Consider the following 17,260-nt stretch of genomic DNA (forward strand, 5'->3'; position numbering starts at 1 on the left):
GCCAGTATATGGAGGGTACCCCGTCGAGCCTTCATAGTTTTGAGTGGATCCTTTCGTCGATCTGGCTTGTTGCAGAGAGCGGGAAGCAGGGGGCGGTTTCTTTCGAGACCGCCTTGCTCGTGGCTTTTGCGCGTTGCCTTGCGTAGCTCTTTTTGAGGTCTGGCCAGCATTGGATGAGACGTTCAGACGTGCATAGGATTCTGGTGCCGCATTGGCATTCGGAGCACTGTAGGGTGGGAAATGAGATACGGTCAAGCACCCGACAGTGGAGGGGGATTGTAAGGGAGACATCGGTTCAGGGAGAGAAAGGGCAGTCGGGCAGTCGAGTAGTCGGGCAAGTAGACCGGACGAGATAAATGGGGGCTAGGTTGATCTTTGCAGTGAACAAAGAGAGGACTGTGGAGTCTTTGACAGCGAAGGGGTCCACAATCTCTTGATTGAAGGGGGGTCAGTGTCGACCTGAAGATAGAATAGATTTTCTCGAGGTAAGTTTGGGTGCGATAAAGAGGAGGGATTAGGAGGGCAAGCTCAGCTTGATTGCTCAATAGGAGAGAATGAGGGTACAGTCCACCTTACTGCCTTCGCCAGTAAGTCAACGAGAGGTGGTAAGTAAAACCCGCGGCCGAAGGGGGAAGGAGCGAGTGAGGGGAAGAACCCAATCACTTGCCTGATCACCCCTCTCCTTCAGCCCTCTTGCCCACCTGTCCTCGTACGCCTGACGCTCATTTTACGAGTCTCATAATCAGCCCTCTTGGTACAGACGCCAAAAGCACGGAGACGACAAGGGAGGGCATGATTGAAAGGAAAGACGAGTGACGAAGGGAAAAAGAGAAAGTCCCCATCATGAGTCATCGCCACGGTCTGAATACGCGGCTTGAGTCCCAACAGTCACAGAGCAAGAAGAAAGCAGTCACCTCCGGGGAGCCTCTCGAGCCACTCGAGCTCGTCCTCTTAGTGATATACATGAAAGGACCGAGATCTGTCTTGAATGTCTGTCCAAAACTATGGGGTTCTCGAGCCGTTTTGTCATTCACCGAGAACCCCTCAAACGAGGACACGCAGTCACACTGCGTATTCTGGCAATAAGCCCGTGTTGGTCGTCTCTCCGTGTGTGATTTGTATCGTTCAGGACGCCATGAGGTATGTATGGGTTGCGTGAAAGAAGAGAGAACAACTTGGGCCACATTTTTTTTGGCTTGATCTGATGAGAATGAGTCACGTGCTGAAGGAAAAAGTTGGGAATTATGTTGGCATGGTGAGTATGAGAGCACCGCTGAACCAATACCTTGCTACCTCATGATGGCTGATTCTGATCCATCAGAATCCATAGCAGGGCTACTGAAGACCTTGCCAGAGCTCGAGCAAGCTTTCGAAGCTGTCTTGTCGAGACCATCATGGACGGAAACCGTTGACCAGATGAATCCTTTGGACAGGGCAAAGCTGGACATATTGATGGCTTATGCGATCAACGACCTCGTTTGGAGTGAGTGGAATGCCTCAGATGTAGTTGGAATCTCCAGTCGCTCTGGCTGTATAAATGACGGCGGTACTGACATGTTTCGCCAGTGTATCTCAAGGTCAAAGGGGTTGATCCTGCCTCGCACGACGTATCGACAGAGCTTGTAAGTGGAGGATCCGATTCTTGATTCAGGCGACTGTGCTGACGACGGGTCCTGTAGGACCGTATCAAGACATATTATGGCAAGATAAGAGCTGCCGAAGAGCCCAAAGCTCGTGAGTGGCGCCGGCTCATGGGAGACAGAGCTTTTCAAGCTGATAAATGCTGCGCCATAACCCAGAGCCCAGCCGGAAAATTGATGTACCAGCTGCCAATCGCTTCATCTCATCCGCCATACCGAAGAGTCAGAAAGAACATCACGCTTCGACTTCTGCGCAGGCTATGGCTCAGTCTCAAGCTAAGCGAGCGGTTGAAGAGGCCGAGTCCATTGAGAGGACTGGGATGGATAGAAGGTTTCGATTCGTTGCCGAGACGGGCCAAAGGCTTGAGAATGATGAAGACGGAGAGGATGAGGAGCCAGGAGGAGATGACGACGAAGAGATGGAGTCGGATGAGGGTAACCACCCTCAACACATCGTGTTTGATGATGATGGGGAGCCGGTATCCCAACATAGCGGGGATCAACAGGACACCAACACGGCAACAGATGAAGAACCCAAGCCAAAGAGACGGCGTAAACGAGCTGAAGATTTCGCGTGAACGAAGGATCTTAGACTAGCAGTAGGGAGGAGGACCACTAACTGTATCTGTACACTATTTGCATTTGTCTTTCGCACTTCGCACATTGTATATACAAGCATGTATATTTGGAAAAATTTTGGCAACGGATATCAAACAGAATACAAAGTTATACAACTACGATGACTCGCATCGCGTAGAGAACACCGGTAGGAAGCTCTATGGCTCCTATAAAATTACACTACCTTGAGGCTCAGACCTTCTCAATGGTGCCGCAATCCGGACACATCGAGTACATGGTCTGACTACCCGTTATGGGGTCCGGATAGGGGCTGACGGTGAGCCTAGGAATACTCTTGCACTGGGGTCCATGGGCGGCTCGAACACGCTCTATGGCTGTGGCGTCGGGACCAAGGGGAGCGTTGATGGTCGGTTGAAGGAGACCGGCTGATCGGGATGGAGGGGCTAACGTGGTAGAGAATGCTTGGGCTGATAGAGGTGATTTGGGTCGAACGGTGAAAGACACGGCATTCTCAGGAGGTGCAGTATAAGTGTTGAACGAGGCAGAGTTAGTGTAAGGAGGGAGGTTTGAAAAATGGTTTGGGTTGGGATGAGGAGTGAGCGAAGGATAAACGGTGGGATAATTGGCTGAAGACGGGTCAGGTGGAAAATCTCCAAAGAGGACGTGTCGACTCACTGGAGTGACCACTGCTCGCCTCCTCCATCACGTCATCCTCTTCTGCTCCCGGACCAAACCCGAACCCTCCTGACCCTCCGCTTTCATATGCGTAATTCCTGCCCATGGCGATGCCACACCCATCTCTGTCCATCTCATTAGGCGACTCGAGCGATTCCATGCCTTGATCCTGGTCCATGGCGATATCGTCGTCTGAAGCTGAGTTCGAATGGTCAGGAACCAGTTCAGGGACAGCGTATGAGTCCGAGACAGTGTTTCGCCTCTTGAAAGGCGGGAGGGAGAAAGTCTGCGATGTGTCAGAGGAGCCACTGATCTCTAGGCTCACCTGTTGCTGCTGTTGTTGGGCAAGCTCTGGCTCTTCTTCGTCGCCAGAGTACTTTCGCTTGGGCTTCAATGTCGACCCAGAACCCAGACCAGGTTGGCCAGAGAAGAACAAAGGTTGAGTCATGTTGATCTGAATGGACGCGCGCTCCTTGAATCTACAGGCGCTGCTAATGTTCGGCTATTTCGGTGAACACGAAGTGAGGGTGGTGGTTACCCGACGTGAAAAAGATGCTTGGGTTGTATCGAGTGAGTGGGTTGCAAGGAGCGTGTGGAGTCGGTGTCGAACAGCTGAGGAAGATGCAGCAGCAGCAAACCTCCCCCCTTTATATAGTATATACAATAATTTTTGGTGTTCGAAAGAAGAAAGTAAAGGAAGAGAAAGGGGAAAAAAGTCAAAAAGAAAAGAACTCGGCGCGTGCTGCCCAAAGTGGACGGAAGCAAAAATTATGCGCCTGCAGCAGGACTCATGGAGCGGAGGACACCGGATGAGGTGATAATCTCCCGAAGCGGAAGGGGTTTGACGTGGCATTTTTAAGCCCCAGAGCAGCGAGCGGCGAAGGCCGTGCTGCGCGTGTCGCCTCGCCCCGCTACCCACAAAGACTGCAGGTGGGATCGGCCATTAGCCCGCTGTGGCCCGTACAATGCACAAGCATGGAGTGGCTACCATCTCACACCTTACATCTGCGTCCGGTACGGCGTCGGCGAAGAGACCAACGACGACAGTGATTACACCGTACTCGTATGCGACGAGTAAAATCGTCAAGACGGCAGTAGCGGCAGGTGTCATTGTACTCGCATTATGCGGATTGATGTTGTTTCTCAAGGTGAGCGTCACATATCCACTGAGTGCCATCGTTACCACGTAGCATTCGGAACGCTGACGCTTCGTCCGCTCATGTCTGCTCTAGATCTCCGGCTGGATCCGATACCATCAACGACTTCGCCGACAACGATACATGAACACTATGCTTTTATCTGAACAACGCACCAACGCGTATGAGATTGCAGCGTGGTCGGACGAGCCTGGTACCGCTCCAATCACAACAGGCGGAGGAACTAGAGAGAAGAGCAAGAAGGAAAAGCGAGGGCTTGAAAGAGCTCAAAAACGGGCCGGAGTAAACGCTCATGCGATACATGAGTGGGAAGGAGTTGCGTCTTGAGAACACACAGTCCGGATGTCTCACAAGATGACTGTACCTCTTTCTCGGACGTACCGACGCTCACTCGCATGTCCGACGCTTATCTCTTGGAACTAGAGGTCGCTTGCAATTTACAGCAATCCCATTCAGGGAGGGTGCCGTGATCACGTCGATCGTTCCCGTCTAGAACCAGGTCGGCCTCACGCATCTCCTCGCCTCAATCGTCATCAGTGCCGCTATTATGGACACAACCATTCGTCCCAGGAACAAAAAGCTACGGATGCACAGTACCTCGATAGATACAAGATACGCACGTACAACCATGGTACAAACGTCTCTCGCTTCAATTGCAAAGTCACCCAATCTCCAACATCCATATATATTTTCAGGTCTGGATGGCCAATCGTCTCGATGGATCTACTGCCTGGCCGAAGAGCTACCGTGAGATCATTGTCGAACCGGCTCGACGGGCTGAGCGGCACAGCTGCGGATTAGTTGTGGCGTATCAAGTGGTCATCATACGAGTGTAGAAATTCAGTCAGTAAAGGTCTTCCGACTGGGACAAGAGACTTCTGCATCGAAACGCATAGTGTCCGAAGACTTTGACCGATGAATAGATCGAGTCGCTCAATCGATCGGAGCCAATCCAATGTCCATCTCTCGTGAAGAAGCGACTATATGGATTAAGATTCGACCTGATCCATCCTTCAGAATGACCAACATCCTCTGACCTAGATAGCGTTGAGTCTACGCCGGGAGTTCCCCGATGGCGTTTTCCCCAGGAAGGGGAGACTCGGAAGCCGCAGATGGCTGCCACTACTGATACATGAACAGTCTTTCGGACCATCCCACACAGCCCGAGATAAAAAGCCACTTTTCCGGTCAAAGCGGCGTGCCGGAAGTGGGGGCAAAGACGGCGCCATTTGACCGAAGCCATATTCCTCCATTAAAAGGCAAGCTGAGCTGAGCTAGCACATGAAGTTTTGAAGCTTCAACATCTCTCACACTCTGTACTGTTGCATTGCTGGACAAAACAACATACACCTTCTAAAATGAAGAATCTCGTTCAATTGTCACTTCAAGGGCTCAGATGGATCCTCGGTGATGCGTCTTCCTCAGCCTCCCCCTCTCACCCTCATTACAGACTTTCACCGATCGACGGCTCCAAGATTGCCTTGCCGACGCCTCAACAGCTGGCTTTCCAGGACAAGGAGATTGGAGTGATCATCCATTTCAATATCGCTACGTTCATCTCGAGCGATGGATGCAATTTTCAACGTCATTTGCTCCCTGATCGGGACATCTTCTCCCCTGATCAACTGAGCACTGATAATTGGATGGAAGCCATCACTGCTCTGGGCGCAAAGACGGCTACCTACGTTGCCAAGCATAATTGCGGATTCACCACTTGGCCCACCAAGATTTCTTTCCCTTCGACGCATGGTAATGGCATCGTCCCTTACAATTATTCGATCCAGCACTCTCCTCTTGCTGGTCAAAACATTGTCGCTCAATTCACCGAGTCGGCTAAACGGTACGACGTTGATCCTGGGTTCTACTACAGTCTCGACTATAACAACTTCTTGAACGTCTACAATTTCGATGTAAACGACACCGGTCTCGCTTCCGGTCAGGTGCCAATCACTAGAGAGACATACGACAACATCGTCATGGCTCAGCTTGAAGAACTCTGGTCGAGTAATGGAAAGTTGACCGAGGTGAGGCTTCAGAAGCTGGCTGACCGGTCGGAGATGATGAACTTATCATTTCGCACTTAGATCTGGTTCGATGGAGGTTTCGTCGACTCACAGATAGATCGACTGAGAAAATTACTCGCCAAGTATCAGCCCGATGCAGTCTGCTTCAATGGATGCGGAGCAGACGGATCTTGTGTCACCCCCAATCCCAGTGAGTCATGTTCTTGAAAACATCTTTGTGGCGTTCTCTCTGAGTTCAACCGACAGTTCGATGGGTCGGTACCGAAGAGGGTCACGCGCCTATCGACAATTGGTCAACGTAAGTCGGCCGGCCGGCCGGCCAGGTCGCTTCTCCTAGATGAGTTCTAGCTGATTTCCCCCCCTCCAGCGGAGTTTCCAATGATGGCGGAGATCCAGAAAGCGAATTCTTCGCCCCTGCCGAATGTGATACAGCGACTTACGCCAACGGACGATGGTTCTGGGGCGAAGGAGTCGCCGCTCGTTCATATGCTCAAATGGTCCAACTCTACCACGAGACGGTCGGTAGGAACTGTTTCCTCGAACTTGGCGTTTCACCGAATCGACATGGTCTGATCGATCCTGAACACGCTGAAGTGTACGCTCAGCTAGGTCAGTTCGTCCGGGAATGCTATGATCATCCTGTCGAATACACTCGAAAGATTCACAAAGACGGATCGATCGAATTCTCATTCGATGAGCCAACTTCAATCGACCGAGTCGTGCTCATGGAGGACCAGACAAACGGTCAGGTCATCCGATCGTACGGCGTCTTTGCCCAGATTGAAGGACAAGGGAAGTCATGGCAGAAACTCTCAGGCGGGAAGAGTGTCGGACACAAGAAGATTGACTTGTTTGACGAGACTGTTAAAGTGACCAGGGTCATGGTTAACTCGACCTTTGTCGACACTCCAAAGTGGAGAGACGTCTCTCTGCACCTCTGCGACCGACCTTAGGCCGAGCTGGCGGGTGAGAGACGAAGAAGGACAACAGTATAGCTTGGCGATGCGGTGTATAGTGACCGAAACATATGCATGCATGGACATTGCAATCTTCGACAATCACTTGCGATAGAATGATCGACCAAAGTTGAAATACACTGCAAGCACGATCAGTAGCCCGTATCATACAGGCGACAACCGACTCACATTGCAATACACCTCGATCAAATAGACTTCTGAAGCCCTTACGATGCGAATACTCCCATGGCCGCCGAACGATCCTGAAGGCGATGTCTTCGTATGGCGGTCCAGCGGTAAATACAATCATTTGAGTATCGGGATCGTCAGGAATTCGTTTGATGTAATAGGTCGGGGCTTTGCTTTTATCACTGTGGATCGTTCAGCTTAATTGATATAGAATTACCTACATCAAGTCTGGATAAAAGATATTGAATTTGTAGCCTTGAACGACTTTCGGCGGCGGATTGTCCGTGCTATGACAGATGTCAGTTGGGAGACGCGAGCGGGCGCAGGGAACAAGACTTACTCGTAGTGGGTTTGATTGTACTTGCTCCACTCGTATCCAGTGTGCACACGGTTGAAGAATCTCGGCTTCCTGGGTCGATATCGATCGCTCCAATCGTACGTCGACGGGATCGCCAGATCGAGCGTCTCGTCTAAATCACCAAACTCCTCCTCAGACTCATCAGATCCAAGCTCGTTCTTCTCTCTTTGCGCTTCTTCCCGGTAGATTCGCTCAGCTTCAATGTCGGCCGCCGAAGGTCTAATGACTGATGCTGAGGTAGTAGGCGCGGTCGGCCGATGAACAACGTGTCGTGGGACAAAGGTCGCAGAGGTGATGGCGTGACGAGCGGCGAACTGAAAGAAAATGTTAGACCGACAGTGGGAAGTGGAGACATACCAAAGCCCGGAGATATTCTTCTTCCTCGACTATGGGCAGACGACGTTCCTCGAATTGCATTTCCCTTGGATCCAAACGTGGGGGACTCATCTCTGGATCGTAATCCTCCACAAAGTCGTCCTCATCCATTTCGTCGTCCGCATCATCGGGAATTCCGACTTCAGCATGCATATCGCCACCAAAGGCATTTGCTTCAGGTTGAGCTGTGACAATGGTCCCTCCGAGTTCTGCTTGAACTTTGGCAGCGTCTTCTCTTTGTCGCTTCTTGAATTGCTCCAGACGATTTTTGAGAACGACCTCGTGGATCGAGTTGAGTTTACTCTGAGCGAGATCAAATGGGTGGGTGGCCTTCACATTTGGTTTGAATTCACTCACGATGGCCTTTTCGACCTGAATCTTCTTCAGAACCAGGTCCCAGAACTCTCCATCGACAGGCTGGCCACTTCTAAGCATATTGTTCGTCCTGTTCTCCAGTTCTATCAATCGTTGAAGACTGAGACCAGATACGATGTTCCCAGCGTCATCATCCACCTGACGATCGAAAAGACGGCCGCCCTCGGCATGCTCTGGGTCGCGCAGTCTCTCTAAATGGTAACGGCAGACTTCCATCATAGCCTGGAAAAGATGAGTCAGTCAAGGGGACGGGATCACCGGCGAAATGTCAACGCGCCTCCCAGAACTCAATATGGATGGGCGATTTTTCCAGCGACAAATACATTCTGATATCTTGCTCGAGCTCGACGCAATCTTCCAAGTTGAGGTTCTGCTCGAATCAGTCAGACTCCCTTTCCTTTACGCCAACCAGACACTCACCTCGAATATTTTCCAAGGCTCATCAATCTCAAATTCGAATCCAGCATCTGCCCATCCCCAACCCTCTTCTTCTTCCTCTCGCTCCATCTCCGACTTTCTAGGATTCGACAAAGATCCAATGGCAGCTGTGTGTTTCCCCAGCGATCGGGCATCCGCAAAGCGCAGATTGATAGCCAAGAAATCGATGGCTTTGGCTCTCTGTTCCCGTAATCTTATACCAGCCCGTCGACGACTCTGTTCCAACTGGAAATCATCTTCTTTCGCTATCCATTCTGCCATTTGAGCATCTTCCGCCAATCGAGCCATGCGAGCTTCTTCCTCTTCTCTCAATTGCATTTCCACCTCTCGTTCAGCTCGTCGTTTGTTGAGCTTTTCAAGCTCCTCTTTCGCCTCTTGTCGTCTCAGTGCATCTTTACGCGAAATGTCATCCAGAGACAATCCCTGTTTCTTCTCCTTCTCTCGTTTCTTGTTCCATACAAATTGTTCACCCAAATTGGCGTCGTGGAACGGGTTGTCAGTGGCAGAGTACATGGACAACTCGGCAAGTTTTCGAGCCTGTTCCAATTCAGCTTCTCGCCGTGAGGCGGCTCTGGCAGCTGCCTTGGCTTCCTTGCGTCGGGACCGGTCCGATGGTGACGGTGTACGGGAGCTGCGGAACATGAGTTTCTCTGTAGTTGGCACGGGGACATTGCCGTCGCTATCCACTCACTCTCTTCTACGCTTCTCTTTCCGCCTGCTACGATCTGCATCATCATGCCTGTCCCTATCCCTGTCCCTATCCCTTCGTTTGCGTCGCTCGTGATCCTCATCATCATCATCTCTGTCTCGCCTTCTATCTCTGTCTCTCCGCCTCTCATCATCATATCTGTCTCGCCCTCGTTCACGGTCTCTACTCCTGTCCCTTTCCCGGTCTCTTCGATCCTTCGCCTTTAGCGCTGCCGAGTCCTCTCTCTCCTCTCGACGATGCCTGTCCTCCTTTTCGCGGTATCTCGAGCTCGAGCCAACATCTTCGTCATCATCAAAGCCGTATTTCCGCGACCTTTCGCGTTCTCTACGCCCTTCAGGCGATGGAGAGCGAGGCATCCGGTGACAGTTGTGATTGGTGATTGTTGCTCTACCGAGCGCGAAGATGGGTCAATTCCTGACTTTTTAGGCTTTTGTCGACCGTGGAAAAGTAAGTGATCTTCAGCGATCGAACGGGGTTCCGAATTTTCGGCCCAAATGCTATAGCTAGCAGGACGTCTGGAATATCTATCTATCCTCAAGCTGGATCGCGTAAAGTTTTAGAGTCTTGATGAACAGCTCTTGGGTCGACCTCAATAACCTAATATGAGCTACACTTCGCTCTTGACTCCGGTAGCATCTTCTTCAAAAGGTGTGATCCGAGGCATCATGCCCCCGAATTCCTCGTCCGCTTCATTCATCAGACTGCCATGTCGACATCGAACGCTCTGCACAGAACGTGTGCTTCTTCGTTCCCCACCGGTCACATCAGCATTCTACTACCGCTCATCATCTTCAACTCCTAGTCGACGTCCAAAGCTTCCAGAAATCACTTCGGAGGGGTCGTCGAGAATCACACCCGTGTCTCCTCGTCCTGAGGTACGTCCCCCTGATGCTACTCCTGCCGAAGGAACCCAAACACCTCCCCTGACCGCTCGACCTTCCCTCATGGAGAGATTGAAGAATCCATCTCCTGCACGACTCCGATTTCTCAAGATACTAGGCTGGTCCATGCTGTTTTCAGCTGCAGTGCACGTCGGTCTGGTCATTTATGTTATGAAAAATGATTCTGGCGAACTCTCACCTGATGAACATATGCCAAGAGTCGTATCGAAGATCACCCGGTTGAGCCCTCGACACAGGTATATCGAGATACCGGTCGACCCAGAGTCCTGCAAGCAATTTGGAGATCAAGCGATGGGGATGGATGGTGAAAAGCTAAAGAGTGAAAAGGGTGCGGTGGCCGTTCAACATGTAACGATCAAGAGCCCCGCGATTCAAGTCGAGAGGAGTTATACGCCCATAAATGATGTTCAGGAGGATGGTCTGTTAAAAATGGTGGTGAAGCGCGTGAAGGGAGGTGAAGTCGGAAGGTGAGATTGGAAGTTTCCTTTTGTTTTCTGCCTCGCTTCAAGGTTCGGTTCCATCCTGACCTTTTGTTCGTTCGAACAGGATCGTATTTTCAGCCAAAGAAGGGGAAAGGATCTGGGTCCGTGGTCCGATCACGACGTTCGCCATCAATCCGTATCAATTCGATCGTATAGTCATGGTGAGCTTATATACAACACACACATCTTCACATGCAAAAGCTCATACATTCTCGCAGATCTCAACTGGTACAGGCGTAGCGCCATTTCTCCAATTCCTCTCCAAGTTTAATCCGTCCTCGTCCCCATTTCCTTCAAATGATCTCGAAAGGGACGACTTAAATCCATTGAACACTTCATCCTCGCCCTCCCAACCATTACCAAAGCTCCTCCTGTTGCACGCTATGCCATCGGAGGATCACGCGGAAGCCGATTGGCCAGTTTCTACAGGATGCATACCCCGCCTCGAATCTAAATTCGGCCCACTGCTCGACGTTCGTCGATTCCCTTCAGGAGACGTGCCGTCTTCCAGCATATCCTCAGCTTTAGGAATGGGCGACGGTCCTGATCATCACTCAACTTGGCTTCCTTGGAAGGGCAGCGCCAAATCTGAGCCCTTGAAAAGGGATGAACGAGTCATGGTATTGGTCTCTCTTCCACCTGCGTGAGCGTCTCTCTGATCAGAGTTCTGGAGCCTTTTGAGTGATCCGTGCTAACCCTTTAATGTAGCATGATGGATCCGGTCTGCGGCCGAATGACGTCCGAATTTCAACAAGGCGAATTGACGGGGATCTTGAAGGAGCTCGGATTGAAGCCTCATCAAGTGTGGAAGCTGGAGTGAGAGGGGTAGGATGTCAATGGCGTCACTGTGACAACAAGCACGATGCATCAATCATCCCATTGACCTAGGTTGTCCTTCTGACGAAGCATGTCTCTCTGATCTGATTTCCGCAAGTTCCTTGACTACCCCTTCAGGGCTGAAAAAGCTCGTATGCCTCTTTTCACCCTCAGCCCCATTCAAAGTCCTTTCACTTCCTGATCGAGCGAGCTTCTCATCATCACCACCACCACCACCTCCTCCTCCTCCTCCTCCTGGTCCCGCCGCAGCTTCCTTCTCTGACACCTTTTCAGACTCTGGTATACTGCCTTCATCGGGTATACTGAACCCTGGACTTACCCCTGAACCGTCGCTCTTAGGTCCAGAGGTATCCAATATTGGCGGCATCGACCTGACTTGATTCAGGAACTCATCAGATACAGCGAGATTTTGACCAGCCGAGATGGATTTCAAGATTTGCCAAGTATGTTGATCATGTAGCTGTCGGCGGAGAGAGCGTTGGAAGAACGCGGAGACAGTTTCGAGTGGCCAATCGGGTGGGATCAGCTTGAGTACTTCGAGTGCATCCAGATGGAGTGACTGAGCATTCAGCAGAGAAGCAGTCTGCTTGGCTGAATTGCTGCAACGAGTTGGTACCTTTCAGTTTTGGGGGTCCATCTGACGACGCTTTGGATGACTCACCTTTCCTTCATGTAAACTCCCAAAAGGTGCATGACCAATCCCTCCTGGACAGCCGCATCGACTGTCCCTCGTCTCTTCCTCCCTACGTCACCCAAGGTCGCCCAAGCAGCAAGCTCGGGGACGTGAGACGCAACGTCATGTGCGACTTTGGGCGGGATCACCTCTCCCCCTTGCGTGCAATATGTTTGTGCCGAGACAGAGTCACCAACATCTCGAGCCAGTAACTGAAGCGCAGCCTTGTCTTTACCTTGTCGTCCGAGGACAATGGCCAGTTCGTATTTTAGCCACGGTATCGTAGCGAGCCGCGCAGAGGCAGCTTGAAGAGAGTAGAATGGTGAACCACATAGGAAGAGCTGAAGCTTCAGACGAGTCAATTTGATTGGTGTCTGCGGTGCGACGTCGGCCAAGAAAACGCAAAACGGTTGAGATTCAGGTCCGAGGCGGAATTCGGACTCTGCAAAGTACAAGTCAGGCGGCCAATTCCCGCTATTCACATTGCACGCTCACCCAGTTCTTCTAAGTGATACTTTATGCCATCGTCCACACCTTGCTTCTCTGCCGTATCGATCAACTTGGTCAAAAGCTCTTCGTGTAAAGGTCGACTGGGGCTGCGCTTCTGAACAACTACGTGTTCAAGGTACACATTGGCGGCGTCTTCACTGATCTGTCGGAGTTCACCAAGGAGCTCTTCGTCGTCCAGCTTGACTCCGCCGTTTCCGCTCTGCGAAATGAGGATCTGGACGCGGATCAGCATTGCAAGGGTCGTAACTCAGACCCACCTCCAACCCCTTTGTAGGATCTCGCCCGACCAGCCAGAGCGCATATTGACGCAAAAGCTGTGGATCCGTCATCCCGTCCAGTTGTTGAGCAATCTCGTCGACAGGGTCCTCGCACAATGGATCGCCCTCGGGACTTTCAGCAATACTGCGTGGGTCACATCAGCAGATGCACCAACCTTAGAGCATAGACGGCTCACCCTTTGAGAATGGCCAACGTTCTCTCAATCTTGCCTTGCTGCCTCATGACCGTTGACAAGACGTATGGTCGTTTTTCTAAGAACGGCTCAAGTTCACCAAGGACCACATCGTTCGGTCCAGCCAAAAGAGCCAGTAACTCATTGGTCGTGCCTGCGTCTGCTAACAGCTTGGCGAGCGTCGTATCGATCACCATGTCGATCTTGGCAGAGTCCAATCCCCTTGCACCACCACCTTTGCGTCTTGCCGTCCGGGTCTTTCGGAGGAACTCGGTCAACATGGCATTGGCTTCGTCTTCGAGAGCGTGACGCAGTTCGATCGTTTCAGGTGCATGCGCAGTGTCGGGTGAGACGTGTGGTGAGTAGTTTCGCTTGATACTGGTGGTAACTGGCCGCCCGGATCAGCTGCTGAGAATTGCAAAATGAGGGATAGCTGTTCTCACTAATGGTCTCAACGGTAGGCATATCCATCAAGGTCTGCTTGAGACCTTCAAACACGTCAATCTCCTCTGCTGAGCCGATCACTTTGCCTCGCAATCTCGCAAAGAGTCTAACGAGTAGCCTTGGATCAATCTTGCCTCGATACAGATGATCACCAGCAGCCTCGAATCGAGTCTCCATGATCAAGTAGCAAGCGAGATAGAGATGAAGGAATCGCATGGTCCCTTGATGGATGGCCTGACAACGTGTGAGATAAGAGTCGGATACCTTCTCGACTCACCTTGCTTCCGTCAAATTGACCCTTTTTGCCTCTCTGCCGTTCTTCCTCCACGACGACCATCGCATCGTCTATTTTGCCATCTTTGCATAGAATCTCAAGCTTTGTGATGGCTGATGTCGGTGAAATCGCTTGAAGGCCATTGGGACCGACGATTAAAGTCTCTGTGATTGTGGTGGAGAATGGCGATTTTGCAGAGGGCGCCGTGGCGCGAATTAGGGAGGAGCTCCGCTGAGGAGCGATAGGACGGCGAGAGAAGGGAGGAGGTGAAGATGGCGGAGTCAATCCTGAGCCGGAAGGCGGCTCGTCCAGTGGATCAGAGTTCGATGGAGATGTCATGGAGTCTGGCGCTTGAGATGTGGGGATGGAGATAGGTTTGGACGAACTTGACGAGGTGGATGGCGCGACTTTGCCACTGAGCAGGATCATACGTGAGGATGCCATGCGGTCGTCTCGGATCCAATTGCGGATGGCCACGCCATATGGCGTATAGCTGAACGCAAACGGGCTGGTGGTTGGGTCTAAAGAGATGGTTTGGACCGGCGCTTCGAGGTCTGAAAGGGTGTGAATAGAGATAGAGTGATTGCGAAGCAGGGCGAGGATGTACCCTGATTCGACGGCTGGCCGGGAGACATGTCAGTGATGGACTTCGACCTCGAACATGGATATTTTTTTTTCGGCTCACTGAGAGATAATGGATGATGAGCCCATTCAACAGTTCCTCTGACCGGATCTCCTTGACCGTTGAGGAACACACCCATCGTGTTGACTCCGGTGTAACTCGTTACTAGGAACTCGCCTTCTCCAGGAACGACGGCGATATTGGGTTTTGGGTCGAAACCCAATTGCGAAGGTTCTACTTGAGATACGGGCAAGACTTCCGTCAAGGATGCGTCGGAAAAGTCGATCAAGGCGTAGGTGGAAGAATGTGGAAGACATGCACAGAGGTAGTTGGAAGCGAGAGCGTGAACAGAAGGAGGGGAAGGTAGGGGGATTTCCTGATGAGAATTGATCAGTGCACATTTGGCAGTAGAAAGCATTGTGTCACACCTTTTGGGGTATCATTCTACCTCCCATTCTATATATCCCCAGGCCTCTCCGGCGAACGATCACGACTGTCATTTCCGTTCGATTATTTTCTGATCCTTCTCCGTCCCATTCTAGCTCATCGTCATCTAGAATCACGCTCACGACGCCTCTTAGTGGCGCGACGACCGTAGATGGTAAAGGTTCGAGGAAAGGCAGGGATAATGGGTGGATGGTCCCTTCTGAGAGGGCAAAACATCTCGATACTTGAGGTAAGATGGTCAGGCGATTCATTGGACGTCGAGGGAAGAGTGTGTGCTTGTTGCGAAGTGTCCATCCGGGATTATTCTGAGTTACAGGGCATGAGTCCTCTGACTCTAGAAGGAAGGTTCTATCGAGAAACGAGCTCAAAGTCTTGCCAGAGCTCTCACTCACCTGATTTGACCCCGGTGATCCATCACAAGTCCACCATTCAATCACTCCGTCGGATCTGCCGAGATACAGGTTACTCCCATAAGCCTCCACACATCTGATCTCTATTCTCTGCTCCGATGATCCCTTTGATGAATCTGCTCCCCCGGTACCGTCAACACTATCGTCGCGTTCTAATCCAGTCGACCGGCCCAGGCGGCTTGGAGATGCAGGTGAGCCTTGACCCGAAGCGACGGCTGCTGCTCTTCTCCCTGCTGCACCGACGATAGACGAAGCGGAAGCGAACAGAGAGCCTGTCCCTCCTGTAGGTGTGGCATTGTTCCGGGGAGGAGATGAAGGACCTGAGGCAATCATCAGTCAGAGTAGACCACGATAGCGAGGATGAATGCCCTGTCACTCACCCGGTGCGGAGAGGTCTAACAGATCCTTCTGATGATACAAATCTGTCAATACATTTGATAGCTGAAATGGCTCCAGATCGCTCGTCATGATACTCCTCTATATGTATCCCCCATGCTACCGGGTTGTGGTTCGTGGGATCTATAGCAATCCAGCGAGCTGCAGCGCTGCAGACGAGCATAATGAATGGAAGCCGAAGCATTCGGCAACGTTATGACGCGGGACGTTGACGCCTATTTTCCAGTGCTCTTTTAGGCGCAATTTACCATGCGACAACTCGAAGCTCGACCGACCTGCTCTGCATCTCTCCCTCCTCTCCCCTCCCTTTTCTCTGGCTATCCATTTGCCTGAGGACACTAATCCAAGTCATGGCCTCTCTTCGACCCTTATCCTCGCTCAGAACGGGTCTGAAAGCAGCACCAGGCGTTGCTACTGTTGGAAGACGACACGCAGGCGGTGGAGGAGGATTTAACGCACCAACCGGATGGATCTTTGGAGAAAGGGTGAGTGTCACTATGTGGTCGTTTGTCATTTCAGCCATGATGTTGACTTGCTTTCTCCCCCCTCGGTCTTTCTAGCCCCCTCCCCCTGGACAGAGGAGGAAGAAGGAAAATTGGGAGTGAGTTGTGGTTTCTCTCTCAATGATGAATCCCAAGTCTCGTTACTTTTCCGCCCGAAGCCTCTTTTCCCATCTTCTCGAGACGTTGCCAGCTCGTAAGACGTAGCTGACAGATTAACTCCCCAGACGCCTGTTCCACTGGGGTATGATCACGCCCCTTGTCCTTTTGGTCGCATGGAAACAACTTGGACCCGATACGTCGTGAGTCGTGTTACTGCCAGAATTCAGGACATTGCTGACGTTCGGTCAATCAACCTTCTCTCTTCCCATCGCTACATCTATCTGCCTGGACCTTCTTTCTGATGACCTCGTTTCCTCTCTGCGATTCATCAACTCAGCATGGAGCCATGGGCCCGGAAAGAAGCTGAGAAACGAATGAGTGAACGTGGTGATCTACCCAAGTATACTCCCACCAAGGAGAACATTGTCTCATACGAAGAATGGGACAGGAGGGAAGCGTCGAGATTGTCAAGTCAAGGAAAGGGAGGTGAAGGAGCGCATTGAGCCAAGGGTTATGATTCCCAAGAGGGCAGAGATTTGAAAAGGTTGGGTCAACTTGGCAGAATGCGATTGAGACGTTATGTATAACAGAAAGGGAAGAGCTCGTGGTGGAATATGTGATCTGATCATTCAAACATCTCTTTCGAGCACAGAAGCTGGCTCGGAGGCTGATTGGAGTGCTGTCTGTTTGGTTGCATGTCTGCACTGGTGCGCTGAGGAGGGCGGGCTCTGAATA

The 17,260-nt window shown here is 51.5% G+C and overlaps 8 protein-coding genes across 8 annotated transcripts; 5 read left to right on the top strand and 3 right to left on the bottom strand.

Moving 5' to 3' along the window:
• Positions 1–1,271: 1,271 nt before the first annotated feature.
• On the top strand, positions 1,272–2,329 carry BD324DRAFT_681543 (hypothetical protein). Its single transcript, XM_022019125.1, has 4 exons — positions 1,272–1,483; positions 1,567–1,622; positions 1,680–1,734; positions 1,800–2,329. Exons 1-4 carry the CDS (start codon positions 1,297–1,299, stop codon positions 2,216–2,218), a joined length of 717 nt encoding a protein of 238 aa, XP_021870847.1. The 5' UTR covers positions 1,272–1,296; the 3' UTR covers positions 2,219–2,329.
• Positions 2,330–3,594, bottom strand: BD324DRAFT_656613 (hypothetical protein). The gene is made up of 3 exons (XM_022018845.1): positions 3,220–3,594; positions 2,895–3,180; positions 2,330–2,845 (listed from the first exon to the last, which is right to left on the bottom strand). Exons 1-3 carry the CDS (start codon positions 3,340–3,342, stop codon positions 2,451–2,453), a joined length of 804 nt encoding a protein of 267 aa, XP_021870848.1. The 5' UTR covers positions 3,343–3,594; the 3' UTR covers positions 2,330–2,450.
• Positions 3,595–3,859: 265 nt separating this feature from the next.
• On the top strand, positions 3,860–4,378 carry BD324DRAFT_651264 (hypothetical protein; the record flags this gene model as incomplete). Its single annotated transcript, XM_022018302.1, has 2 exons — positions 3,860–4,042; positions 4,127–4,378. 2 exons carry the CDS (start codon positions 3,860–3,862, stop codon positions 4,376–4,378), a joined length of 435 nt encoding a protein of 144 aa, XP_021870849.1.
• A 1,031-nt stretch (positions 4,379–5,409) lies between these two features.
• Positions 5,410–7,028, top strand: BD324DRAFT_651265 (alpha-L-fucosidase; the record flags this gene model as incomplete). The annotated part of the gene is made up of 4 exons (XM_022018303.1): positions 5,410–6,075; positions 6,136–6,265; positions 6,322–6,373; positions 6,443–7,028. The coding sequence occupies 4 exons, from the start codon at positions 5,410–5,412 to the stop codon at positions 7,026–7,028; spliced, it is 1,434 nt and encodes a 477-aa protein (XP_021870850.1).
• A 73-nt stretch (positions 7,029–7,101) lies between these two features.
• Positions 7,102–9,559, bottom strand: BD324DRAFT_467539 (mid region of cactin-domain-containing protein). Its single transcript, XM_022012867.1, has 8 exons — positions 8,749–9,559; positions 8,606–8,698; positions 8,311–8,550; positions 7,936–8,256; positions 7,561–7,892; positions 7,442–7,507; positions 7,221–7,402; positions 7,102–7,171 (listed from the first exon to the last, which is right to left on the bottom strand). Exons 1-8 carry the CDS (start codon positions 9,406–9,408, stop codon positions 7,134–7,136), a joined length of 1,932 nt encoding a protein of 643 aa, XP_021870851.1. The 5' UTR covers positions 9,409–9,559; the 3' UTR covers positions 7,102–7,133.
• Positions 9,560–9,982: 423 nt separating this feature from the next.
• Positions 9,983–11,722, top strand: BD324DRAFT_627151 (hypothetical protein). Its single transcript, XM_022015969.1, has 4 exons — positions 9,983–10,844; positions 10,924–11,020; positions 11,078–11,502; positions 11,568–11,722. The coding sequence occupies exons 1-4, from the start codon at positions 10,078–10,080 to the stop codon at positions 11,677–11,679; spliced, it is 1,401 nt and encodes a 466-aa protein (XP_021870852.1). The 5' UTR covers positions 9,983–10,077; the 3' UTR covers positions 11,680–11,722.
• Position 11,723: 1 nt separating this feature from the next.
• On the bottom strand, positions 11,724–16,075 carry BD324DRAFT_601544 (hypothetical protein). Its single transcript, XM_022013933.1, has 11 exons — positions 15,908–16,075; positions 15,510–15,847; positions 15,099–15,422; positions 14,734–15,046; positions 14,052–14,668; positions 13,774–14,008; positions 13,334–13,718; positions 13,137–13,281; positions 12,865–13,093; positions 12,358–12,811; positions 11,724–12,295 (listed from the first exon to the last, which is right to left on the bottom strand). The coding sequence occupies exons 1-11, from the start codon at positions 15,993–15,995 to the stop codon at positions 11,731–11,733; spliced, it is 3,693 nt and encodes a 1,230-aa protein (XP_021870853.1). The 5' UTR covers positions 15,996–16,075; the 3' UTR covers positions 11,724–11,730.
• A 125-nt stretch (positions 16,076–16,200) lies between these two features.
• On the top strand, positions 16,201–17,159 carry BD324DRAFT_627155 (ESSS subunit of NADH:ubiquinone oxidoreductase-domain-containing protein). Its single transcript, XM_022015970.1, has 4 exons — positions 16,201–16,408; positions 16,484–16,524; positions 16,651–16,725; positions 16,863–17,159. Exons 1-4 carry the CDS (start codon positions 16,274–16,276, stop codon positions 17,026–17,028), a joined length of 417 nt encoding a protein of 138 aa, XP_021870854.1. The 5' UTR covers positions 16,201–16,273; the 3' UTR covers positions 17,029–17,159.
• Positions 17,160–17,260: the final 101 nt, after the last annotated feature.

Source organism: Kockovaella imperatae (assembly GCF_002102565.1).
Source record: "Kockovaella imperatae strain NRRL Y-17943 chromosome Unknown BD324scaffold_7, whole genome shotgun sequence".
In the NCBI taxonomy this organism is placed as follows: domain Eukaryota; kingdom Fungi; phylum Basidiomycota; class Tremellomycetes; order Tremellales; family Cuniculitremaceae; genus Kockovaella; species Kockovaella imperatae.

Excerpts from the sequence above, each read along its gene's own strand:
- BD324DRAFT_681543 (XM_022019125.1), top strand. The coding sequence starts at position 1,297 with ATGATGGCTGATTCTGATCCATCAGAATCCATAGCAGGGCTACTGAAG. Across the intron at positions 1,484-1,566 it reads GATCAACGACCTCGTTTGGA|TGTATCTCAAGGTCAAAGGG; the intron begins GTGAGTGGAATG and ends ATGTTTCGCCAG. Across the intron at positions 1,735-1,799 it reads TGCCGAAGAGCCCAAAGCTC|AGCCCAGCCGGAAAATTGAT; the intron begins GTGAGTGGCGCC and ends GCCATAACCCAG.
- BD324DRAFT_656613 (XM_022018845.1), bottom strand. The coding sequence starts at position 3,342 with ATGACTCAACCTTTGTTCTTCTCTGGCCAACCTGGTCTGGGTTCTGGG. Across the intron at positions 3,181-3,219 it reads CCCAACAACAGCAGCAACAG|ACTTTCTCCCTCCCGCCTTT; the intron begins GTGAGCCTAGAG and ends GACACATCGCAG. Across the intron at positions 2,846-2,894 it reads GGCGAGCAGTGGTCACTCCA|CCAATTATCCCACCGTTTAT; the intron begins GTGAGTCGACAC and ends ACCCGTCTTCAG.
- BD324DRAFT_467539 (XM_022012867.1), bottom strand. The coding sequence starts at position 9,408 with ATGTTCCGCAGCTCCCGTACACCGTCACCATCGGACCGGTCCCGACGC. Across the intron at positions 8,699-8,748 it reads AGCCTTGGAAAATATTCGAG|AACCTCAACTTGGAAGATTG; the intron begins GTGAGTGTCTGG and ends TGATTCGAGCAG. Across the intron at positions 7,403-7,441 it reads ATCTTTTATCCAGACTTGAT|TGATAAAAGCAAAGCCCCGA; the intron begins GTAGGTAATTCT and ends AACGATCCACAG.
- BD324DRAFT_627151 (XM_022015969.1), top strand. The coding sequence starts at position 10,078 with ATGAGCTACACTTCGCTCTTGACTCCGGTAGCATCTTCTTCAAAAGGT. Across the intron at positions 11,021-11,077 it reads AATTCGATCGTATAGTCATG|ATCTCAACTGGTACAGGCGT; the intron begins GTGAGCTTATAT and ends ACATTCTCGCAG. Across the intron at positions 11,503-11,567 it reads TTGGTCTCTCTTCCACCTGC|CATGATGGATCCGGTCTGCG; the intron begins GTGAGCGTCTCT and ends CCTTTAATGTAG.
- BD324DRAFT_601544 (XM_022013933.1), bottom strand. The coding sequence starts at position 15,995 with ATGACGAGCGATCTGGAGCCATTTCAGCTATCAAATGTATTGACAGAT. Across the intron at positions 15,423-15,509 it reads GATCACCGGGGTCAAATCAG|AATAATCCCGGATGGACACT; the intron begins GTGAGTGAGAGC and ends CCTGTAACTCAG. Across the intron at positions 12,296-12,357 it reads GGAGTTTACATGAAGGAAAG|CAATTCAGCCAAGCAGACTG; the intron begins GTGAGTCATCCA and ends AACTCGTTGCAG.
- BD324DRAFT_627155 (XM_022015970.1), top strand. The coding sequence starts at position 16,274 with ATGGCCTCTCTTCGACCCTTATCCTCGCTCAGAACGGGTCTGAAAGCA. Across the intron at positions 16,409-16,483 it reads GATGGATCTTTGGAGAAAGG|CCCCCTCCCCCTGGACAGAG; the intron begins GTGAGTGTCACT and ends CGGTCTTTCTAG. Across the intron at positions 16,726-16,862 it reads CAACTTGGACCCGATACGTC|CATGGAGCCATGGGCCCGGA; the intron begins GTGAGTCGTGTT and ends TCATCAACTCAG.